Genomic DNA, 25,812 nt, shown 5'->3' with positions numbered 1-25,812 from the left:
CAGGCTCTGGGCTGATGGCTCAGAGCCTGGAGCCTGTTTCCGATTCTGTGTCTCCCTCTCTCTCTGCCCCTCCCCCGTTCATGCTCTGTCTCTCTCGCAAAAATAAATAAACGTTGAAAAAAAAAAAAACCAAATAGAAAGACTCCAAATATTCATTATTAAAGTGAAATTGAAATCCGAGGTGTCTCACTATGGGTTTAATCTTGAAAAGTACTGCTTATCTAGAAGCCTAAAACCCTGTACATCTTCTCTTGCCTCTTAACGTTATTTTGGTGGTGTATATCAGATCTATGCCTCAGATATACATCAGATACCTCTCAGTACAGGTGAAATACTATGTAATCCTAAACTTTAAGGAATACCGTGTGCATTTTAATATCGTTTTTGGCCATGCTATATAAATTGCCACATGTCGCCACCCTCCTCCTCCTCTTCCTCCTCCCCCTCATCCTCCTCTGTCCCCTTCCCTACTTAATTTTTCTTCTTAGAGCTTACCACTGTCTAAAATGTCCTATATTTTACTTTTTTTTTTTTTTCTGGTTATTTTCTCCCTCCCCACTAGAAGGTAAGCTCCATGAGGGCAAGTCTGAAAATGTATTGCTATTTCCTGAATGAGTGCAGCTAACAAGCATCGAATTACTATTTAGTATTTTATCTTTAATTTTTTTTTTTTTTCAACGTTTATTTATTTTTGGGACAGAGAGAGACAGAGCATGAACGGGGGAGGGGCAGAGAGAGAGGGAGACACAGAATCGGAAACAGGCTCCAGGCTCTGAGCCATCAGCCCAGAGCCTGACGCGGGGCTCGAACTCCCGGACCGCGAGATCGTGACCTGGCTGAAGTCGGACGCTTAACCGACTGCGCCACCCAGGCGCCCCACTATTTAGTATTTTAAATAATTACTTGCTTTGTAAATGAATCTGTTTTTTCGACTTGCAAATTTCCCTGCAAATATGATTTTCTAAACATTGATTTAGATAATATTTCAAATTATAGAGCTGTGTTCTCTGAATGAACAAACAAATAACCAAATATGGAATCCAAAGGACTTCAGTCTTCATTAAGAAGTTTATTTTATGGATTTCTGGAAAAAAACAAAAAACAAATTTCACTGCTTAACATTCCACATGACTTATTATCCAATACTCAGAGACATTTTTTAAATACCTTCATGTACCATGAAAGTTTCTACATAGCTCATGGCAAAGCTGTTTAGAAAGGGAATCCAACGGGTAGAATTTTAAATGGACCTTTCTTTACTTGTCCCAGCCATACCTTCATTCCAGATGTTCATAGTAAACATTCAGGTATCTGCAAATGTCCCACCCCCTTCCTGAAACCAGAAAATGGCAGATTATATTAGGCCTCATTTCCCCATTATCCAGTGTGTGTTGAAGCTTGTCTTCTGCCAGATCGGAACAGTAACTTCCTTCTCTGCACGGAGGCAGCTTCCTGAATGTACTTCTGTAAGGGGGCATTCTTTCTGATTGTATATAGGCTTTTTCTATTTAGAGATGATTTGGCTTCTCTATGTCCTTAGCAAGAAGGACTGTGTTGAGAGTCCTCTGGGCATCCTGGATCACAGTCAGTATCTAATTTCCCTCCACATTTGTTACCATCTGGCACCTATTCTACTCTTGCCCATTTTGTCATTTGCCTTCCCTGCCCATGGCAAAGCTCTGTATCTGACCCTGTCACCATCTACATGGAGCATCGCATCAAGAGGGTTTAGAGGAGTGGAGAAAAGCAGATCTAGAAAATCTGCTTTTTCTAGAAGAAAAAGGAGAAAATCCAGGAGAAAATCTACCTGGATTTGAATCCCAACTTCAGTACTCACTAACTGCACACCCTTGGGCAAATTACTTAGCTGTTTCATGATAGTATATACTTCATAGGATTGTTATTATGAGGAATAAATGAGTGAATGATGGCTGGCACATGGTTTAGGCATTCTTAATTACAGTTATTAAGGTAGTTTATATAGTGGTTAGGGTCCAGGCTCCAGATCCAAGTGGCCTGGATTCAAATTCTAGCTCTTTCAGCTGCATGACTTTGGACTAGTTACAGTGTACCTCAGTTTCTGCAACTGGAATATGAAGACAATATTCATGAAATTGTTGTGAGAAATAAATGGCTGATAAATATAAAGTGCTTAAATAGTGCCTGACCTCTGATCTATAGTAATCAGTACTATACCCAGGAAATGTTACCCAAAGCCATTATTATCAACTCATGTCTTTCCTCAGAGTTATATCTTGTTCTCATGTTATCTTAGATTTGATCCCATCTTGCCTATTGAAGCCTGCTTGGATTGCCCTAGAGTTACTCCAACCTCTCTCAGACTGAATTCCTAATTGTAGAGCTCCTCCCCGGAGGGTGCTCTGAGAATGCCATGAAAGGCCAGCACACAATGGAGTATACCAACTACTCTTGGCCTAACAAGTGGTAGATTTCTTATTAGAGGTGGTCAACAGTTGAATGGGCCACTATGCGACATATCTAGACAACAGATGGTACCTGTATTGGACGAGGTGTGCTGTGGATAGGATTCCTGAATTCCATAGAAAATTGAACTATATGAGATCTAAGATTTCTTCTGACTCTCGGTTTCTATGACTTACGAAAAGTAAAATACTTCCAAAGAAAGGATTAGACAAAATTCATATGCTTAGTTCAACAAAGTTCCCTAAGTAAAGAATGGACTACAGAAAAGGGAAAACTCAGCAGTATCTCTTTGTAGTATCATCCCAGACTCTTAACCTTGCCTCCTCTCTCTGAATACTTATTAACCAGCTAGGCATGAATCATACTTTATATCATAAATTTGGATGAATAACAGCATAAACCTTACTCTCTGCCAGAGAGGACAGTATTGGGAGCATCACTTGGCTGGGAGTCAAGAGGAGATTGAGCTACATTATGGGTGTGGAATGCCAAGTCTGAGAGAGATTTGAATAAGTAGCAGTTGAGTAATCTGAGATGTGAATGGCATCCAGGAACCAAGGTCCAAGATGCTATCAAGAGTGATGTGGCTGTTCCTGAGCAAAGGTCTCCTGCAGTCTAAGAGGCTAAGATGCAAACCAGAACAAGGCTATTAGATGTAAAATCCACCATGTTTCATGAGGAAGCGGGTAGATTTCAGCAGCCTTACCTTCAGTTTATACCACCATTACCGTGCTCTATCCACCCGAGTGGCTGAGTTTATGCTATTGTAGTCTGTGGAAAGATTAAGTTGGGAAAGGAGGGGTGGAAGAGGCTGGAAACCTGAATCCTCCTATTATGTACCTTTTTTTCCCCTTGAGGCATTGTGTGTGTGTGTGTGTGTGTGTGTGTGTGTGTGTGTGTGTGTGTGTGTAAAACATTCATAGAAAAGGATCCCAGGATTTTCCCTTCTGTGTATTTTTGTCTTGGTTCCTTTTGGCCCATGATGCCAGTTGGGTTCTTACAGAGAAACCAAATGGAAGGGGGAGGGGACTGAAAGTTCCAACCCTTTAGTCACTAGGTTGGTTCCCTTGGCAACCAGGCCCCATCCCTAGGTTCTTTACAAAAGTCACTTCCTTAACATGACAAAGAAATCAGCACAGGAAAGTCCCAAGATTTGAGAAGTTCTGTGCCAGACACTTTGGGGTGAAGACCAGATATATTGTTCTTATTATAAATCACTAAAACACATTAGCATGGTAGTAGGTGTATATTAGCAAGACTAATTCCTGATCTCCAGGCTTGGGAGGTTGCTGATATCCATCCCGCCCTCCCTGCCACCTCTGCCTTAGGTCTGGATCACAGAAGGAGCTGGATGTGGCTGAGTATGCAGATTGGAGACAAAACCAACAGCAGAGAAGGATTGGCACAGCAGAGAAGAAATCACACCGTATCGGGCCACTCAGTGACTCTAGTATGCCATGTTTGTGTTTATCTTGCAGTCTGCCTCATGATCGGGTAAGAAATGCTCTCCCTCTTCCCTTAACTTAGCCAAATCCTACCCATCCTTTATGGTCCAGGTCAGTTCCATTCCTACCTCCTTTGTTAGTCTGTCTCCGTGATTGGAGCCCCTAGAGATGTCATCCTCTTCTGACTAGTAACACCTTTGGAGCTACTCACTGAACATTTCCCGGTGGTTACTTAGCTTTTCCTTTGCATATTTTATCCCTTATCTAGATTTGAGCATCTTGAAGCTGGGGACTGGATTTTATATCTTATTATAACACCCTCAGTACCTAAACAATTTCTTTAGTTGGCAATGTAGGGGCCCAGGGCAGGTCACCCCAAAAGGGGCCACAATGGCTTCCTGATGACTTTGCATTAAAGCTGCTGAAGAAACAGCCAGTGCAAGGACACTCTGACCTAACTGTGTCCTGTGAAAAGGGGAAATAAATCTCCCATGTGGAAGGCACCTTCCCTGTGCCAGGAGGTAGAGAGATAGGGAATCTTTATCAGCAGAAACAGGGAATTTAAAGCCAAGAAGGCCATATAAACAAACTCTGTTACTTTTGACTAATTTACTACCTCAGCCCACATGCTGTTTAGAATTTCTTACTAATTGAAGCTCCTGAACATAAGTTTTCTTTTTCCTGTCTACTCCTCACAAGTTTATTGTCTCTTTGATGAAAAAGTTTAAAAACTGCCTGCCTTGTCATTGCCTTAGGTCTCAATTTCATTATTGGGCCTGTGTGTGCACATAATTAAATTTTTGGGTTTTTGGGGTTTTTTTTTTTTTCCTCTTCTGTTAATCTGCCTCATGTTAACTTAATCCTTAGACCAGATAAAAGAAGCTTGAAGGGTACAGGAAATTTTTAACTCCCGGAGAGCAGTTCATTTCATACAGAGTCACTGGCATCTAACTCAACAAATGTTTTTAGGTGGCAGCGACTAGTATTAGGAAAATGGCCAGCCCCATTATTGCAAAATTTTAAAAATGAAATTATATCAGAGGTTAAACCAGGCCCTGTCTCCCTCTGAAACGTAACTAAACACACTTTAAATTCAATTTTACATATTTGGCCATGACTGTGCATGCGTGGTGCTGTATCCTACAACCTTAGAGTAGGAACGAAATGAGACCTTGGTAATGTCTGAAGTGAGTAGCTGTCAGGAAGGGGGAAATTTCCCCCCTCACCCTCTTAGCTATTTTGGCTGGTCAAATAATTAAAACAATGTAAGACAGATTAGTAGGAGAAAGCAAGTTTAATGACATACGCACAGGGAATCCAAAACATAAGAGATTCCAAAGACAGGCAAAATGAGGTATATGTGTCATCCTGAACTAAGGAGAAGGAAGTAAGGGTCTGGTACTTCAAAAGAAAGGAAGCGATTCAGAGGGAGGTGAAACCGGGTGCACGTCTGGTGAACAGATGTTTTCTGGGGCCTTACGGAAACAATGAGAGCCAAAGAGGAATTTTAGCAAACTGACTTGGCTAGCTTCCCCCCCTGCCTACCACACCTAGTTCATATAACGTAGTGAGTTGTCTGTGGTGATAGCTCCCTTCCGGGAGCAGGTCCCCTATCTAAATTATTCTAGGAAGTTTGAGGTGTAACAATGAGTAAAGGAAACCTCATTTCAAATGGAGTCTCAAAGCCCTGACGGGGGAGCTCTCGCACCTGTACCCCTGCTTGCAGCAGGGAGAAGGAAGATAAGAATTCTCTTGGCAGGGGAGGGCATTTTTCACAGAGGTATTTATCTCTTGCTTTTAAGAAAAAGAAGGAATTTCCCTCCCAGCCCCAGCGACAAAGCACTACTCACTGCTTACAGCTGGTGAGAAAGTTCCACAACCCCAAACTCTTGTTCTTCTCCAACGAACTCTTTTTTTGTTGTTGTTTATTTATTTATTTTGAGAGACAGACAGAAAAATGCAAGTGGGGGAGGGGCAGAGAAAGAGAGAAGGAGAGAGAGAGAATCCCAAGTAGGCTCCAAGCTGTCAGCACAGAACCCTACATGGGGCTTGAACCCACGAGTCAAGAGATCATGACCTAAGCTGAAGTCAGATGCTTAAGCAACTGACCCATCCAGGTGCTCCTCCAACGAACTTTTGTTCAAAACAACCCTCTGCCATTTTCTTCTAAAACCTACTAAAAGCTGACCTTCCCTTTGTCTCTTTGGACTCGCCTATGTTCACCATAGTTTGCCTGTCCTGAATTGCAATTCCTCTGCTATTCCCAAATAAAGTAACTGGCAATTTTATTTGTAAAATTGACAGGGGAAAGGTCTTAGGTTCTTCCTGAGCCTTCCGGGCCTTCATTGTTTTTAACTCAAAATAATCCTCATGCCAAAGCAGCACATCCTGGGGTGGCCTGCCCTGAACCTCAGCAGTTTCTTCCTCTGACACTTCCTTAGATGTTTCATGTATTAAAAGTTGATGGGGCGCCTGGGTGGCTCAGCCAGTTAAGCGTCCGACTCTTGATTTCGGCTGAGGTCATGATCTCATAGTCATGAGATTGAGCCCCATCTTCGGCTGTGTGCTGAGCTTGGTGCCTTCTTGGTCTCTCTCCTTTCTCTGTCCCTTCCTCTCTCTCTCTCTCTCTCTCTCTCTCTCTCTCTCTCAAATAAATAAACAAACAAATATTTTTTTTTAAGTTGAGCTGGTGGCTGTGGAGAGTTAGTAACTGAGTGGCAAGAGGTCCATAAAAGGAGAACACAGTGCAGGTGAAAATGAGGATGAACAAACAGAAAAGAACAGATTGAAGCATGTTACCCCACACCCCATTAGATCAGTCTCCTACTCTGGGAATAGGTCAGTCTCATATAATGGGTAAAATTAGTTTATTTGCTGAAAAATACTAATCTTTTAACAGATTTTATTCATAGAAGCAACATTTTCCCCCCATGAGTACACAAATTCCTCCTTGTTGAGCCAGAGAAACACATTTTGGGGTGGTACATTTTGCTCCTCCGCAGTCCTGCCTTTGAAATTTCCTCAAGAAATTTCATCGTCCAGAAGTTGAGCCAGTAGATTGTTCAGTCTCATCGAACTAGACTCAGTCCTGACGATAGGTCAGTTCAGTTAAATTCATTTCAGAAGGCCATCTTTCAGGTAGGCTACCAAAGTTAGGCCTATATTATGCAAACAATCAGGTATTTAATCAGAGGCATTTCTGTGGAAACAAAAGAAAAATAATGGTTAATGATTGGAACAAGTTGTAAACCAGTTTCTGAGTTCTGAGGGTAGCCACTTGAGATTTCTAGATGTTAGATTTGAAGTATGTTTGATGTTTGATTTCTAGATGGACTGAGGGCAGATAGTAGCTATCTGATAGACTTTCCTAGTTTGCAGTTTGAGTGTCTCTGTGATTTTTCTGAGTGGCGCCCATAGTAATAGTCAACAAGGATCGTCCACACATGAGCTCTTGTGGCGATTTCTCTGAAGTTTATATACCAAGTTGTCCAGTTTTAGTTTGCATGGCTTGGGAAAAAGGGCAGTTTTAGTTCTTAATGATTTCAAGACAATGGTAGGGAAAAATTGGAAATGATAGTTTGAAGGTTTATAGCTAGAAGAGTTTAGGATCCAGTCCAATTTACAATGAATAGTATTAGCTTCTAATATCCACAAAGGTATGTTATTGAAACATAATTTTTCTTTATAAATACTGTGATTTCTACCAAAGATAGCAAAGCAAAGACTAATTTGTTTGCAAAATAAATCTACTTTCAATAAGCTTGGCTTGATCATATAAATACAGCAGGAGTGATGATTGATTATATATGCTCCTTTCGGTTTGCTTGCTGGAACTTTTCATAAGGAATCTCCTTTTAACAGCTTCTCAAGGTGAAGAAGTCAAACCAAATACTTGCAGTCAGACTTTGTAATACCTATAGATTTGGATTAATTACTCTCTTCTTGGGGTCCCCCGAATATCCTGAGAGGCTTGCACCTGCCAGGAAGTGACCTTCCTGACTCAACTGGTAAGGCTGTTAGGAATCCTGCAAGGAAGGTACCACGCTGATATTTCCAAGGAGTTTTATTGACTCCATAGAGTCAACCTTAGTTCCTTAAAGCAGTCTGGTCACACCTAAATCTATGCATGTCTCTTTCAATTATGACATTCCAGTCAAAGCCTTTGTAATATAACCAGCTTCCAACTGTGTCATGTTACAAGGAGAGCAGATTCTTATTGAACTTGGGCAAATAACTATATTGCCATGAAAATATAAGAATATCACTGAGAGTTTCTGAATTCTGGAGAGATCAGATAGGGAGAAAAAGATATTTCAATTCTGGTTACAAAGGTATAATTTATCAAATTGCTAGAAGGCATAGCTTAAGAGGAAAGGCTTCCTTCTATCTATAAAACAGAAAATTAAAGAACCAACTATATTTTAAACAAAAAGTCATAAAATTAAAATCATCCTCATCAGTTCACTTGGTCCCATATAATTAATTCTTGTTCGGCTTGAATTCAGTTTTTTCATTAGTTCCAGAAATTTGCCCAGTTTGATGCATATTTACATCTATTTAATTCATTTATTAATAATCACACCGAGAGGGGCACCTGGGTGGCTCAGTTGGTTAAGCTTCCAACTTCAGCTCAGGTAATGATCTCATGGTCCATGAGTGCGAGCCCCACGTCAGGCTCTGTGCTGACAGCTCAAAGCCTGGAGCCTGCTTCGGATTTTGTGTCTCCCTCTCTCTCTGCCCCTCCCCCGCTCATGCTCTGTCTCTGTCTCAAAAATAAGTAAAACGTTAAAAAAAATAATCATACCAAGATTACTCATGAAAACTTTATGAAACATTAAAGCAGTTAGCCATCATCTTAAGTTATTTATTTATTTATTTATTTATTTATTTATTTATTTAGGCTGACAATTTTGGTAACAAAGATAACATGAGCTTGTTTGACTTTTAGTAAACCAAGGTGGAAAAGTATCATACTTAATGCTGATAACTCTAAAGACTTATTTTTTTCAGCATCTGTATCATACTTTTTTCTCTTTTTTAAATTGAAATGTAAGTAACATATAGTGTAATACTAGTTTCAAGAGTACAATATAGTGAGTCAACAATTCTTTTAATGTTTGTTTATTTTTGAGAGAGACAGAGCATGAGTGGGGGAGGGACAGAGAGAGATGGAGACAGAATCTGAAGCAGGTTCCAGGCCCTGAGCTGTCAGCACAGAGCCTCATGTGGGGCTCAAACCCCCAAACTGTGAGATCATGACCTGAGCCAGAGTCAGAGGCTTAACTGGCTGAGCTACCCAGGCACCCTGAGTCAACAATTCTATACTTTACTCAGTGCTCATCATGAGAAGTATACTCTTAATCCCCTTCACCTATTTCACCCATCCCCCTTTTGATCTCCCCTCTGGTAACCTGTATTTAAGGGTCTGTGTTTTTTTTGTCTCTTTTTCCTTTATTTGTTCACTTGTTTTGTTTCTTAAATTGCACATATGAATGAAATATGATATTTGTCTTTCTTTGACTGACTTATTTCACTTAGTGGTATACCCTCTAGGTTCATCCATGTCGTTGCAAATGGCAAGGTCTCATTCCTTTTATGGCCGAGGAATATTCCATTGCATATATTATATGTTATGTAATAGTCCATTGTACATATTACATATATATCACATCTTCTTTATCCATTCATCTATGGATAGACACTTGGGCCGCTTCCATATCTTGGCTGTTGTCAATAATATTGCAAAAAACATAGGGGGTGCATATATTTTTTTGAGTTAGTGTTTTCATTTTCTTTGGGTACACACCCAGTAGTGTGATTCCTGGATCATATAGTGTTCTATTGACAAACTTCCATACTGTTTTCCACAGTAGCTACATCAGTTTGTGTTCCCACCAACAGTGCATGAGGAGTCCATTTTCTCCACATCCCCACCAACATTTGTTGTTTCTTGTTTTGTTTTTTAACGTTTATTTTTTTTTTAATTTTTTTTTAATTTTTTTTTCAACGTTTATTTATTTTTTTTGGGACAGAGAGAGACAGAGCATGAACGGGGGAGGGGCAGAGAGAGAGGGAGACACAGAATCGGAAACAGGCTCCAGGCTCTGAGCCATCAACCCAGAGCCTGACGCGGGGCTCGAACCCACGGACCTCGAGATCGTGACCTGGCTGAAGTCGGACGCTTAACCGACTGCGCCACCCAGGCGCCCCACGTTTATTTATTATTTTTTTTTTTGAGACAGAGAGAGACAGAGCACTAACGGGGGAGGGTCAGAGAGAGAGAGGGAGACACAGAATCTGAAGCAGGCTCCAGGCTCTGACCTGTCAGCACAGAACCCGACATGGGGCTTGAACTCACGGACCACAAGATCATGACCTGAGCCGAAGTCGGACGCTTAACCGACTGAGCCACCCAGGCGCCCCTGTTGTTTCTTGTTTTTGATGTTAGCCATTCTGACAGGTGTGAGGTGGTATGTCCTTATAGCTTTGATTTGCATTTCCCTGGTGATGAGTGATGTTGAACATCTCTTCATGTGTCTATTGGCCATCTGTATTTCTTATATTTATTAAACCAACAAATTTAAACTTTGCTTTTATTAACTGAAAATTTTCCTAGATCACATGAACCTGAAAAACATTTAGCTTTGTTTCTAATATATTTTTGAGATTTAGAACTGCTTGAGTTATAAGTGCTTAATTTTAAGCCAGTTATATAGTGCTCTTTTACAAGTTAATTCTGGTAATACCATCTGGAGGTAGAAAAACACCATATTTGTAATGTAGAAAACAGAGTTTTTATAGCTTTCCATTAAAAATTGTTAGCTACGAATCAAGTATAGCAATATAAAACTCACTAGTATATAAGTTAAGTTTATCTACTTGGATGGCTAAAGCTTTTTACCAGTAGTATTTGTGGAGAAGGCACATGATTTGTATTTGCTCTTGACAAGTAATCTTATGGAAGCTGTAGAGCACTTTGTATTTTTTATAAGGTCATTTTTCCTGCTCCTACCCCGTTTAGTCTTAGGCAAGTGTGGCCATTGTTTTAGATACCCCCTGGGGTGTTTATATTGCAAAGGCAACAAACGTAAGATTTTTATCTCGAAAGGACAGAGAAAGAATGTAAGTTCCTCCGAGAAGAACTTTGGTTTTTTAAGGTCAATAATTTACAAGCCTTATGAGAAAAATGGGGGAAGTTTTAGGATTGGTGAAAGCAATAGATAGACTTTGCATTGCTTCTAGAGCTGCATTTAAAAAAAATGTTTATATATTTTTGAGAAAGAGAGAGTGGGACAGAGGATCCCAAGCGGGCTCTGTGCTGACAGCAGAGAGCTTGATCAAAAGGGGGGTGGGAATTGTTAAAAAGAAAACCACAGGCCCAAAATGGCATCAAGTAGGTTAAGGTCTCAATTCTGTAACCCAAAGGCTTAGTACCTAACCTGACTGCAGTTTCAACCCCCCAGGAGTGCAAGCTTTACGTAGTCAACATGAAAAGTTCCTGGTCAGCACTAGGAAATTTACTCATGGGCCCTTCCCATTCCCTTTAAGAAGGTAACTTTGCCTGAAACAATGGATTCTTTGCAAATAATTTTCTTTTTTCCATTTTCTGTCTACCTTTAAAAACCTTTGCTTTTCTGTAGCCCATTGGAGCTCCCCTCTACTTCCTAGGTAGGATGCTACCCAATTCATGAATCAACTAATAAAGCCAATTAGACCATTAAAATGTCCTCAGTTGAATTTTTGTTATTTAACAGGGCATATAATTTTATTTTAGCATAGGGGAGGAGACCTAAAAAAAAAATTCCTATCAGGCTTTGGCTATCAGCTTCCACTTTCTGATCAATTTTTAACCATATAGCTACTTAAAAAACGTTTTTTTTAAAAATATCCTGTCAATTTTTAGCTGGTATGGATAGTAAATATTTCTGGCAATATTGAACAACTTTATGGACCCTTCAAAGGGTCTTCAAAGAGGGTGCAAAGATTATTACCTTCTCAAGATCCAGAATCATTCTCAAAGATAGCCAAAAGAAAGAACTGACAGCCAGCATGTCCCGGGCAGGCAGAAAGCCAAGCCAAGCTCCCAGGACACAAAACAAGCTTAGTAAGATTTTACTAGTTTTTTCCTGCTTTTTAGATACCTACAGTTTCCAGGACCACAGCTCTTAGACATAAAATAAACAGGTGTGCCAGAAGATGGTCTGCTTAATTGTTTGGATCTTAAGAAGGAAGAACTTATGTTGGATGCAGAGTTTTAATTTTTGGTCTAAGGACTAATTTCTGTTTTTTCATCTTGGAAAAAGGATTCTCTGAGGTTTGCTGTTACATTCTTTTGTATCTACTTTTTAATTTTAATAAGACAATTCTTTAGGATGAGAGCTCTCTAAAATTTTTCAAATACAGTAGTTTTTCTAATTTAGAAGATCTGTTGTCTGGCCACTGATGAGTAGGATCTGTTCATCTCAGTAGTGAGTCAAGCTTAAGCCTTCTTATGCCTTAACCAAGGACACAAGAAGCATCCCACAAGACAGTGTAAAATATGCAGCTCTCACAAAGATCTAGAGAGTTCATTTCCAAAGATAGACTGTGAAAGCAAACTGGCTCTGGACCCTTGGTCTAAACTCCCCTTCTCTGGGGCACCTGGGTGGCTCAGTCGGTTGAACTTCTGACTTCGGCTCAGGCCATGATCTCATGGTCTGTGAGTTCGAGCCCCGCGTCAGGCTCTTTGCTGACAGCTCGCAGCCTGGAGCCTTCTTCGGATTCTTTGTCTCCCTCTCTCTCTGACCCTCCCCCATTCATGCTCTGTCTCTCTCTGTTTCAAAAATAAACATTAAAAAAAATTTTAAAAATAAAATAAAATAAACCCCCCTTCTCAAAGCCCAGCCCCATCTCCTCGAATCCTAAAACTCCAACTTTCCCAGGAAAAAAAACATTTTAACAACCAGCTGCCTATTACAATTTCCCTTTCCTGACAATATTTGCAGAGCACTTCTGCCTGACCTCTAATCCTAGGGAAAACAACTTACTTAGGTAAATACTGAATGTCAGCAAGTGAACTGAGCAAAAGCACCCAGGAAGAGCAAGAGGGCTTTGCTCTTATTATTCGACTCCTGCCACTTTCTAGGGCTCTGTAATCAAGCTCTGCCAGTTGCAGGCATTCCTGTGCCATGTCCTTTGTGGATGTATCCTGGCAAAGAATTCATGTCCCCAGGACAGCAGCAGATCTTTTAAATTATAAAGCCCCTAGGGGCACCTGGGTGGCTCAGGCAGTTAAGCTTCCAACTCTTGATTTCAGCTTAGGTCATGATCTCACGGTTTCTGAGATCAAGCCGCACGTCGGGCTCTATGCTGAAAAATGAAGAGCCTGCTCAGTGTTCTCTCTCTCTCTCCCTCTCTTTATATCTCTCCCCTGCTCTCTCTCTCTCTCAAAATAAATTTTTAAAAGACATTAAAAAAATAAAAATAAAACCCCTTTACCTATGCTCTGGGAGGATCCTACCAAATTTACAGAAATTAGAAAGATTAGTGGCTATTTACAACCCCACTCACACTGGCCTAGACTGGCTATTAAGGACTGTTCTTCCCACCCATGATTATATTGACGTGGGAAAGAAAGGCAAAATAAAACAATTAAATTTCCTTACAATTTACAGTCCACTGACAAGTCCTTGAGACAGGCAAAGTGACCTTCCTCTAGGAAGTCAGCTGCCTGGATGATGACACTTCGCTGAGGGCAAAAGACACTCTTAGCCAGCCCCCCAGGATCCTGTAAGTCTACTTAAACGTGTAAAAACTCTTTTTGAAATTCCTTTATCTCTACCCCCCAAGATATATGTTGGCAATTATACTCTAAGCATATGGCCCCCTGAAAGATATCTAAAGGGTCTCATAACTAAGGTTTTATTAGACAGTAATAAATGGCCCTTTCCTAACCATAGCTAGCCCCCTCAAGGTCCTGGAAACCTTGCTTCCAAAATTCCTTAGAGAGTTACATTTTCCCTAACCCCCTGCTATAATCAGTCACCCGTCACAACCCCAGTGCAGCTCTTTCTGCCCACCATCCTGTCCCCATGTTTTAATAAAACCACCTTTTCACATCGAAGATGTCTCAAAAATTCTATCGTGGTCATTGGCTACAATCCCCAACATTTCCACATCAATATGATGGTTATGAGACAAGCTAGATGGTCCCCTGGAGAATACCGCCCTCACTAAGGAAACAGATGGCCCTAGCCGTTCCCAGCCCCTCCTGCACATGACCAGGAAACAGTTCAGTTGGAGGCTGATATCTAAGGCTTCATAGGAGCAATGTTCGAGGTGTTCCCCCTCAGAGTAAATTGGTCTGAGGTTGAACTATGTACTTAGTTGTTCTTTGAGCACATAATAGCTCTTCTTTGAGCTCTCCTTTGAGCACTCTACATAGTACTATGAACTATGTACTTAGCTCTTTGAGCACATAAAAGCCTTTGTTGAATGTTCTGTACATACTTTTCAAAGACAAACTGCATTAAATCCAGAAGCCCTGGAACATAGCAATCTTTTAATTTCTGCTTTAGTGGGAAATTTTCTCCCGGATGTTAAATAACAAATCCACCTGCTCTGTTGGTGAGGGCAACCACTAAGCATAATAATGGAGACAGCTACTTTAAAAAAATTTTTTTTAATGTTTATTTTCTGAGAGAGTGTGTGTGTGTGTGCATGAACAGGAGAGAGGCAGAGAGAGGGAGACACAGAACCCAAAGCAGGCTCCAGGTTCCGAGCTGTCACCACAGAGCCTGATGCGGGGCTCGAACTCACAAGCCATGAGATTGTGACCTGAGCCGAAATTGGACGCTTAACTGCTTAACCGACTGAGCCACCCAGCTGCCCCTGAAGGCAGCTACTTAATTCTTTGAAAATAGCTTGCAGGAAAGCAGGAGAAAAAGAACTGATAGCAACAATTCCTGCTTTGCAACCTGAATCTTTGGAAAGGCAAAAGCAGGACTCTGAGAGTAATTCAAGGCCCATTCAGATCTCCCCCTATTCGCCCCCAGACAAGCACAGATATTGCAAGAATCCAGGTCACTGGAAGAGAAATTGTCCTGTATTAAGAAAGAAGAAAATTTAAGAAGCAATTTCCTAAACCCTATCACCCTCAGAGAGTGTGCTTTTCTCCTGAGGGACAATTCCTCCTTGAATGACAGTGCCAGCCGGTCCTCAGTCACACCCCAGAGCCCACCATTAACCTTAAAATGAGGATCAGGAATTGGATTTCTTAATTGACACTCATGTGACTTTCTCTACCATCTGCTCCGAGGATTTATCTCTATCTGTCACCTCTGATTTTAATCAGGGGGTAATCAAACTAAGTAGGGAACTTGTATAGATTCCCTCACCCCCCTAAAGGCACTGGCTGAGTGAGACCATAAAGCCTCCAGATCTAAACTTCAAGGGTTGCAAACAACCACTAACTACTTAGGACATGAGACATCTCAGGGCATCAGACGCTTACTCCACAACACCATCCATCAATTTTGTCCATCTATCTCCCTGAAACAAATCAATGGTTATGTAAATTGGGGGGGAGGCAGCTGACTATTGCAGCCAAAGGATTCCTAATTTTGTAGACCTTGTTAAACCTCCGTATGCCCTTCTCCCAGACACCAGCCAGAGCCCATTTCCTGGCTTTCAGAGACATTAACCTCCTTTCAAGCCTGGAAACTAACATTGTCAACACCCCCAGCTCTTGGTTTACCTAATTTTAACAAACCTTTTCATCTATACTGCCATGAAAATAATGGCATCGCTGCAAGCATTCCAGGATAATCTTTTGCTCTCAGATACAACCAATAGCATATTTCTCATGCCAGTTAGACCCTGTGGCATTGGCTTGACCCCCATGTTTATTTATTTGTGGTGACCACAGCTGCCACCTTGATTGACAAAGCCAGTACTCTTACATTAGGCTCTCCCATTCACCTGTGTGTTCCCCATGCTGTGTCTGCTCACTTACGAGTTCATAAGACACGGCACCTCTCTACACAGTGACAGACCACTTACAAACAAGCTCTTTTGACTAGCCCTCCCATCATCTCACATCGTTGTAACACTTTAAATCCAGCTACCTTACTACCCTTCCCTGACAATGGAGAGCCCACGCTATTCCTGGTGATTGCCTTACAACTATAGAAATGGTCTCAAAGCCATGAGAGGATTTCTCAGACATCCCTTTAGACAACCCAGACTTAACTTCTAGTTTTTGATGGCTCCTGTTAATGACATTTATGGGGAAACATAACTAGTTATGCCATAGTTTCCCCATAGGAAACAATGGAGGCATGTTCTTTGCCCACTGTAAAGTCAGCCCAAGCAGCCGAACTCACAGCTCTTACTAGAGATTATAGTTTGACATAGGGAAAACTGCTACTATTTACACAGAGTCCAAATATGCTGTTGGCACCATTTGGAAATCCTCTGGATTCTTCAATTCTGCAGGTACTCCCATTGCTAATGGGCATATAATTGCTGCCTACCACAAGCTCTTCATCTCCCTTTTAGAACTGTCATTGTTCACTGTTCAGCCCATACTAAGAAAACTGATGCTATATCTTTCGGAAATGATAGGACTGACAGAGCTACTAAATATGCAGCCCCCAAACAGACCTCTTTATCCTTTCTCCACCCAATTTTAAAACCCGCCTTTAGGGGCGCCTGGGTGGCGCAGTCGGTTAAGCGTCCGACTTCAGCCAGGTCACGATCTCGTGGTCCGTGAGTTCGAGCCCCGCGTCAGGCTCTGGGCTGATGGCTCAGAGCCTGGAGCCTGTTTCCGATTCTGTGTCTCCCTCTCTCTCTGCCCCTCCCCCGTTCATGCTCTGTCTCTCTCTGTCCCAAAAATAAATAAACGTTGAAAAAAAAAATTAAAAATAAATAAATAAATAAATAAATAAAACCCGCCTTTATTCCTGACTGACAGAACCAAGTTTTACAGCTGCCCAAACCAGACTATAGGCTTCCTATAACAATTATAGTATTCTGCAATCTTACAGATTGACAGGAACTCATGGATCATGGAAATGTATGAAAGTTCACTTTACCAATGGCAAAAGTCATGGAATACTCCAGACCCTGGGAATTACAGGTTCAATTCCAACCTTGTCTGTAAACCACATTGGTCTTTCTATTTTATGTGGCAACAAAGTATGTAAAGGGTTCCCACCTAAATGGTCAGAATGATGTGAACTTGGATACTTGGCCTCTTCTGTCACTGAATACTCCACCCTAAATGCCAGGCAAATTACAAACGTGGGCTCTTCTGTTCTTAAACGCGTGCTATGTAAATGTATCACTTGGGAAGTCAAAAAATCTGCTTGTACATCACAACTCCAAGGTTTTTTTATCAGCATTGAGGGTCGTATTTCCAAACTTTGGAGATTATGAATTGGGAAAAGCAGTCCTAAATCTCTCTGTGGTAATGGAACAAGAGTTTGATATCACTATGCAAGCTTTGAAAATACTCGAGTCAGAAGTTAACAGCTTAGCCTGCATGGCACTCCAAAACCAATGTACCCTAGATACACTGCCCAGCAAGGAGAAGTTTGTGCAATCATCAGTGAAAAATGCTACTTCCATGTAAATCAAACACTGCAAATAGTATCTAGCTTATATCTGTTAAAAGAAAGGATTAATATTTTTCACCAGGTAAATGAAGTTCAGACATTTTGTTGCACTGACCTATTTCCAGAATTGGGGAACTGGTTTAATGTTGTATGGGACATGTGCTTTGATTTGTTCTTTTCTGTTTGCTCCTCATTCTACTCTCTGTTTTTCTCTCCCTTTGCAGATCTCTTGGCTCCTAACCCATTTTCTCTTTCCACAGTCACCAACTTAGCTTTTAATATGTAAAAATTCCAGGGAAGTTTCAGAGGAGAGAACTGTAAGGATTCAGAACAGTGGCTCCAAGATGTACCATTTGGCATGCAGATTATTTCAAGATGAAAACAATTGTTGGGAAGGAAAAATTTTCCTCTCCCATTCAAGATTCATCTAACTGGTCTAAGAATTAAATTGACATGAGATAGATTAACAGGACAGAATCCTGTTATTTGAATCCTGTTAATTATGAATGTACAGGAAATCTACATAAACATGAGAGATTCCAAAGACAGTCAGGAAAGTGGGGGTATATATGTCATCCTGAACAATGGAGATGAAAGTAGGGGTTTGAGACTTCAAAGGGAAGTAAAGAAAATCCCAGGAAGATGAAAAAGATAAATTTTCAGTAAGTAAATGTTTGCAGGGCCATATAGAAACAATGAGATATAGAGAAATTTTAACAAACTTGGCTAGGTTCCTCCCTGTCCACCAACGTAGTTCATATTATACTGTAGTTATCTGCGGTGATTGCTCCCTTTCTGGACCAGGTCCTCTATTTGAATTCTTTTAGGCAGCCAAGGGGAAAGTCAAAGTTTCTTCCTGAACTGTTTGGGCCTTGATTGTTTTTGGCTCAAAATAATGCTCATGCTTAAGCATCACATCCTGTGGTGGCCTACCCATCATAGCAAATAAGAGTAAATCTAGGAAAATGAGGATAGGATACCTTAGAATGTAGCCTAAAATCTTTATTGGAAGAGTAACCTTTGAGCGAGGAAAAATTGTTGGCTTAAGAATTATTCAAATTGGCTCTCTTATGTGACATATGATTGCCTTGTAAAATAATGATAGAGCATTACTCTTAGATACAACACACATAACTTTCTGAATTGATAAACTAATCTAACCAATGTACATTTTAGAAAAAACTTATAATGCTTGTGTTGGGGCTCAGGGAAGGCTACCCCAAAATATCCCACTTTGGCATCTTGATTATTTTGAGTTAAGGTTACTTAAGAAACAGCCAGTGCAAAAAGGAGACCCTGACACTCCTTTGTCTCCAGAAAGCAAGAAATTAATCTCCCATGTGAAAGGTACTCTCCCTGTACCAGGAGGTAGAGAGACATCCTTATCATCAGAGAGAGAGAATTCAGGGTGAAGAAGCCTTTATAAACAAACCTTCTTACTTTTACTAACTTACTGCCCCAGTCCAAATTCTGTTTAGAAATTCTTACTAGTTAAAGTTCCCAAACATAAGTTTTCTTTATCCTGTCAACTCCTCACTAATTTATTGTTTCTTTGTATAAAACAAGCTACCAGCCTTGGTCGTATCTGTAGGACCTCTGTACGTACAAATTAACTTTGATTCTTTCCTGTTATCTGTCTTAGGTCAATTTAATTCTTAGACCAGCCAGAAGAATCTTGAAGTTAGAGGAAAATTTTCCCTCCCCAACACTTGCTTTATATACTTTATAGTTTACAAGTCCCTTCATCTGTTGTCTCATTTCATCCTCACAATATCTCAGTACTGATATCAGCCCATTTCAGCTAAGGACGCTGAAGCTCACAGATGCAGAAATATTCTTCCAGGTTGCACTCTAGCGAGGGAGGATTTAGCCCCTGGCCCACAGGTGCCAGGGTTGTGCCCAACTAATTAGATCTCCTGATAAGCCTTTTGGATTATCTGGGAGCTTTACGAAAAAAACAAAACCAACAGCAAAATACCTTCTCATCTTCAGCAGCTGCCCTGCACTGGTCTCATCAGAGACACCAAACTCATCAGAGTTGGGTGGTCTTCTTTTGCTGACCCTTCATATAGTTCTTTAGGGAATTCATTTCTCTGGCATTGTGAACTGCTCTCTTCAATACCAGTCTTATTTCTACTATCCTGTATTCCTGTAAAAAGAAAAAGAAATGATTACTTTTGTATTTCTGAAGATTTTTTTTACAGGGAGGCTTCCTCTTCTGATAAAAAAAAAAAAAAAGACGTATGAATAAAATAATTCCCCAAGTGAAATAAGAAGTTTTAATAAAACCAATAAAAATAGCTGTGGTTTACTAAGTACCTACCTTAAACCTTTAGACTATAAGCTCCATTGGGATAGGTATCCATTTGTCCCCAGTACCCAGAACAACACCAGGCACAGAGTAGGTGTTCAACAAATATCAGTATGTGTAATAAACTGATGCCAGGCACAATGTAAAGAGCTTTCCATGCACATCTCATTGAATTCCAACTTCTTCCCTACCTCCTACAGTATACACACAAACCTACAACTTAATGAAATAGGTATCTTTATCCCAGATGAAGAGATTGATATTGAGAGATTGAGTAATTTATTAGAGGATACATGGCTGATAAGTAAATGGTCCCTCTAACTCCAAAACTTCTCTTAATTAGGGTTCTATGAATAGAACAAAGTTGGAATGGCTTAGCTCATAATGTCCCATCACCAAGGTAATATCTCAGTGGGCTGATCCAAACCAGTGGACTTCAAATAGGCTTTGGGTTGCTGTACATTAAAGGTAATTTATAATAACATACCTGTAGAAACAGGAGTATATTTTCTACATCTATGCAGTTGATTCTTGTTTTTGCAGTAGTCATGTTCTATAAAGTGGCCCCAAGTATTGAGTTAGCAAATACTCAGTCAATTGCTCTTAGGGGAAATACGGGGATAGGTCCTTGTGAGTCTCTGGTAATAAGATTTTTGTCAACCAATCAATATATAACCTTATTTCATGTATGTATCTGTATGTATAATTATTTAATACATACTGTTGATTCATTAACATTGAACTCACAACCAACAGCACTATACATGCTTGAACAAAGCTTATCTAACACACATAAGGCACATTACAGCCTTCTTGCTGCTTAGGAGCACTAGCCAGCACTTTAGCACTATACTTGGGGAGCATTCTAAAAAAAAAGAAAAACAAACAAACAAAAAACCCTAGTAATACTAAACAGATCAGGAAAAGGACACTTGTTTATAGGATGAAAGCTGAATCAAGAAGGCGGAGTGTCCCCTTGTTTGACCTTAGCTGGGAATATGCACATCAAGGAGACTCAGATTTTTGCTACTCTGTGCATTTCTGGGAATGACTATTAAAATGCCACAAGTATTGATTTTGAGATAACAAATAAGTATTTATGAGTAGGCAAATTTACAAAGATGGAATTCATGAATAATGAGGATGTACTGTATATACATGCTTAATATTTTCAAAGTCCTTTATTTTTTATTTTTGGGTTTTTTTTCGCCTATTTGTATTTATTTATTTCAAAGTTTTATTTAAATTCTAGTTAGTTAACATATAGTGTAGTATTGGTTTCAGGAGTAGAATTTAGTGATTCATCGCTTACATATAACACCCAGTACTCCATAACAAGTGCCCTCCTTAATACCCATCACCCACCCACCAACCCTTGGTTTGTTCTCTATCACTAAGAGTCTTTTATGGTTTGTTTCCCTCTCTCTCTCTCTCTCTCTGTTTTTCTTTTCCCTTCCCATATGTTAATCTGTTTTGTTTCTTAAATTCCACATATGAGTGAAGTCATACGGTATTTGTCTTTCTCTGCCTGTCTCGTTTCAATGAGCATAATACACTCAAGCTCCATCCATGTCATTGCAAATGGCAAAATTTCATTCTTTTTGATGGCTGAGTAATATTTAATTGTAAATATATATACCACATCTTCTTTATCCATTCATCAGTTGATGGACATTTGGGCTGTTTCCATAGTTTGGCTGTTGTTGGTAATAAGGCTGTAAGTATCGAAGTACACACACGTGTGTGTGTGTGTGTGTGTGTGTGTGTGTGTGTTTTGATTTTTAAAAAGTAATCTCTACACCCAACATGGGGCTCAAACTTCCAAACTGAGACCAAGAGTCACATGCTCCACCAACTGAGTCAGCGAGGTGCCACTCAAAGCTCTTTAAAAATTTGTATGTTTTTTTTAATTTTTAAAAATTTTTTATTTATTTTTGAGAGAGAGAGACACACACACACAGCACAAGAGGGGGAGGGGCAGAGAGAGAGGGAGACACAGAATTTGAAGCAGGCTCCAGGCTCTGAGCTGTCAGTGCACAGCCCGATGCGGGGCTCGAACTCACAAACTGTGAGATCATGACCTGAGCTGAAGTTGGATGTTTAACCAACTGAGTCACCCAGGTGCCCCTAAAAAGTCATATGTTATACACCTTATTTATCTCCACTTAAGAGACTGTAAAACTGGGTGAAGTAACCATAGAAACCATCCTGTTACTATGTCATACAGAGAGTCAGTTTCATAGGCATGTGACCTCTGCACTAACACAAGGCCCCCATGTTCAAAAGGGCCCATGAATTTTCAACACAGGGCCCTGCAATTTCATTTTTCACTGGGCCCCACAAATTATGTAGCTGGTTCTGGCTGCATGGCAAGTAAACAGATTAATAACTGGAGGGACAAACAAACAAACCCAAATGAAAAAATACTATACATCCAGCTGAACAAATCCCTTATTTCACTGTGCCTGGTATATTAAAGTTACCATTTATTGAGGATTGGCTATATTAGGCTCTTGTATGTATGACACTCTGTGAGTTGGGTATTATTTCCACTTAACATACAAGGAGAGGCACCTGGAGACTCAGGGGTTAAGCTTCCAACTCTTGATTTCTGCTCAGGTCACGATCTCATGGGTTCGTGAATTCTAGCCCCACATCTGGCTCTGCACTGACAGCATGGAGCCTACTTGGGATCTCTCTCCCTCTCTGCCCCTCCTCTGCTCACTCTCTCTCTCTCCCAAGATAAATAAATAAACATTAAAAAACTAAAAACAAAAAACAAAAAGCAAAACAAGGAAACTGAGTGCCCAGAGAAGGTAACTTAACTGCAGTCATACAGTGAGCGTAGCTTGAATAGGGACCAAATCGGACTCAAAACTTCATGCTCTTACTGTTAGACTCTTACTGTGTCTAATTTTAGTTGGCTCCAGTTTCCAGGTAATTTGTAATGAGAATTTAAATTTTGTGATCTCCTCAGTGAGCTTTTAACTAACACGTCTAGATTTCATTTGCAGTAAACATATATAATGGGCTTTTAACAGAATATAAATTCAGCTTGAAAGTACATAAGAGACAATTACCTTGTTTTCTTTTCTTTTTCTTTAGTCATGTCCCAATTTGATTTCATTTGTACATCTCCTAGGCAGGATAAACAATCAAAGTGTTAGAGGAGATATAATTTAAAAAGTTTAAATTCTGATCACCCTCACTTTCTCTGAAATTAATGTTCAGTTAATTCAAGTTGAAAATACTAAACACCTCTAAGTAATTAGTCCATTTACAAACTTAGCTAATACTTTAAATATTTTAAACTTCTTTCATAAATTTAACATATTTGATTTTTTAAGTACTTCACATGCTTGAAAAGACAAATTTATAGCCCTAACAAGCAAATTCTTCCTAAATACTTAACAACACTTTAGTTTTTAAGTTCATGTCCTGCCATAGCCAATTTAATGTCTTTTTTCTGTACTTTTTAAAATAAATATTGATTTATTTTGAGAGTAGGAGAAAGAGAGAGAGAGAGAATGAGCAGGGAAGGAGCAGAGGGAGAAGGAGAGAGAGAAAATCTTTAGCACGTTCCATGCCCAGTGCAGAGCCTAACACAGGGCTGAATCTCACAACCCTGAGCTGAAATTAAGAGTCAGATGCTTAACTGACTGAACCACCCAGGCGCCCTTGTACTTTTTTTTTTTAATGTTTATTTATTCTTGGGAGAGAGAGACAGAGCACAAGCAGGGGAGGTGCAGAGAAGAGGGAGACACAGAATGTGAAGCAGGGTCCAGGCTCTGAGTTGTCAGCAAAGAACCTGACACGGGGCTCGAACCCATGAACCACGAGATTATGGCCTAAGCCAAAGTTGGACACTTAACCGACTGAGCCACCCAGGGCCCCATCCCCGCACTTTTTATAATAAAATCCCTTTAGATATTTATTGGGAAAGAAACATCCAAAATGTTAATTTCATTGTCTCTAGACAATGTTCAAGAGTGATTTTTACCTTGTCTACCTTATGCTTTTCTGTATTTTCTTAATTGTCTACAATGACTATGTATTATTTTTATAATCAAAAGAAACAATGAGAGTTCCTAAAAGCAAGAATCAATACATAGTATCAATTTCAAAAACAAAATATCTTTTCTTACTACAATCCTCTTTTTTATGATTTTTTTTTTCCTTCGAAGAAACATCAAAAAACAAAAAGACCTTAGGAAACAATAATAAAAATGGAATGAGATGTGGGGTCAGGGGCACAGTGGTGGTGGTATTTTACAGGAGGAGAAGAAAGAACTGGTAAAAACCTGATGGTGAATACTGGCTGCTAGGTCAAGCAGCAACTGATTGTATTTTTTCATTTGTTTCAGGATACTAAGAATCCCTTGACGATTAGTTTGTCACCATAATGACCTCTAAAAACAGAACCAATGAAATCATTAAAAAACTTAAAGCTAGCAAAAAACATCTGGAGGAGATAAACGAAAAGCGTGACTCCAACTGCTTTGTGGAAAGAAGCAATCAAGTCAGTTTATTGAGAGTTCAAAAGAGGCATTTCAGTGGTGCCTACCAGTCCTTTACTCACACCCAAATCAAAGAACCCGTTCCTGACAGTGGCAGGAGCTCCTGGGTCACACTGAGTCTCCTGGTTCACACCGAGAAAAAGCACTTTCCTGCAAAAAGTAAGTTGTTATGTATGGTAGGATTCCATCCCCAACTGACAGGAGGGATTTATATATAAACTTGAGGAGAATTTCTGGGGTAGAGAGAGGTTCAGTAAGTATCGTTCTGGGACAGTTTAAAGGAGGTCTGTCTGAGGTGAAAAGCATCAGTAGACTAGGTTAGTGGATGTAAGATCTGCTGTAGACCAGAGATTTTCTTTTTCTTGTGCTTCCAGAATCCTGAGCTCCACCTCTAGACTGACTCATTCCGTAGGCCCTCCTTTGGTCCTAGAATCCGTGTTTTCATCAGGCTAAGGGAATTTTGATGCTGAAGGCCTGAGAACCATATTTTGAGAGAAGTTGTTATAGATAATTATAATAGCCCACAAAAGCTCCAGAGACTACCTATCTCACCAATTTGTTGCCTGTGCAAAAATTTCATGTACAAAATTGAGATACAATGGAAATGATTTTGATGACAAATATCAAACAAAAAGCCCTGATTAACAATAATACAATGTGGAGGGAGGTTGGTGTGGGGGTTGATGGTGGTGGTAGTATTATTTTGCAGGAGGAGGAAGAGAAAGAGTAACCATTTTTGATTGTGAATACTTGTCTCCAAGTCAAGACAAGCAACTGATGGCATTTTTTTCACGTTTAAAAAAAAATAAAGTAGAGTGTAATTGTATTAAATACAAACAACACGCGATTAAGTTAGATCTGCAACAAGAAAAATCAGTATTTTGGAGATTTAACTTCTTTGATGACTTTACATTTACCCCCATGCTCTTGGTAAGTGGTGTAAAAAGGGTGATACAGTGTGACAATGAAAACTGACATTCTTGGGGTGCCTGGGTGGCTCAGCTGGTTAAGCATCTGACTTCGGCTCAGGTCGTGATCTCGCAGTTCGTGGGTTCGAGCCCCGCGTCGGGCTCTGTGCTGACAGCTCAGAGCCTGGAGCCTGCTTCAGATTCTGTGTCTCCCTTTCTCTCTGCCCCTTCCCCACTTGTGCTCTCTCTCTCTCAAAAATAAATAAAAACATTAAAAAATTAAAAAAAAAAAGAAAACTGAGATTCTCCATTGTGCTTTAAAGTTAATCTGTAACAGCCATGTGTTAATTTTACTCAAAAAATAATTCTTTACAAGGGCCTTTAGTGTTCCTAATTCTAAGTGAATCTGCATAATCTTTTATTCTGCTTGAATTACTCAGTACTAGTTATGAGTTAAACCACATAGAATTGGTTAGGCTCACAAGCTTAATAGTGGAGGGTGATATCCACCTTCTATAACAAACACAGTTTACCATTTTACACGAATACACATGGTTTTCTACAAAACAGAGTCTAACAAATATAATTTCC

General features: G+C 40.0%; 1 protein-coding gene across 4 annotated transcripts in view; it reads left to right on the top strand.

Moving 5' to 3' along the window:
• Positions 1 to 25,812, top strand: part of SPATA45 (spermatogenesis associated 45) — a 31,132-nt gene that overhangs the window by 1,000 nt on the left and 4,320 nt on the right. For 2 of the 4 annotated variants that reach the window (XM_086694179.1, XM_086694180.1), the window contains exons 2-3: positions 3,774 to 3,939; positions 24,161 to 24,472. In XM_086694179.1, coding sequence (XP_086550305.1) covers positions 24,199 to 24,472 — 274 coding nt within the window. In that variant the 5' untranslated portion in view covers positions 3,774 to 3,939; positions 24,161 to 24,198. Of the gene's footprint in view, positions 1 to 3,501; positions 3,628 to 3,773; positions 3,940 to 20,102; positions 20,265 to 24,160; positions 24,473 to 25,812 lie in introns of those variants that run through there. The other 2 variants (XM_086694178.1, XM_025921251.2) reach the window with 2 other exon arrangements.

The sequence above is a fragment of the Puma concolor genome, chromosome E4 (genome assembly GCF_028749965.1).
Source record: "Puma concolor isolate L17-30 chromosome E4, mPumCon1.1.hap2, whole genome shotgun sequence".
Lineage (NCBI taxonomy): Eukaryota > Metazoa > Chordata > Mammalia > Carnivora > Felidae > Puma > Puma concolor.
This window is presented reverse-complemented; position numbering and strand designations above follow the sequence as displayed.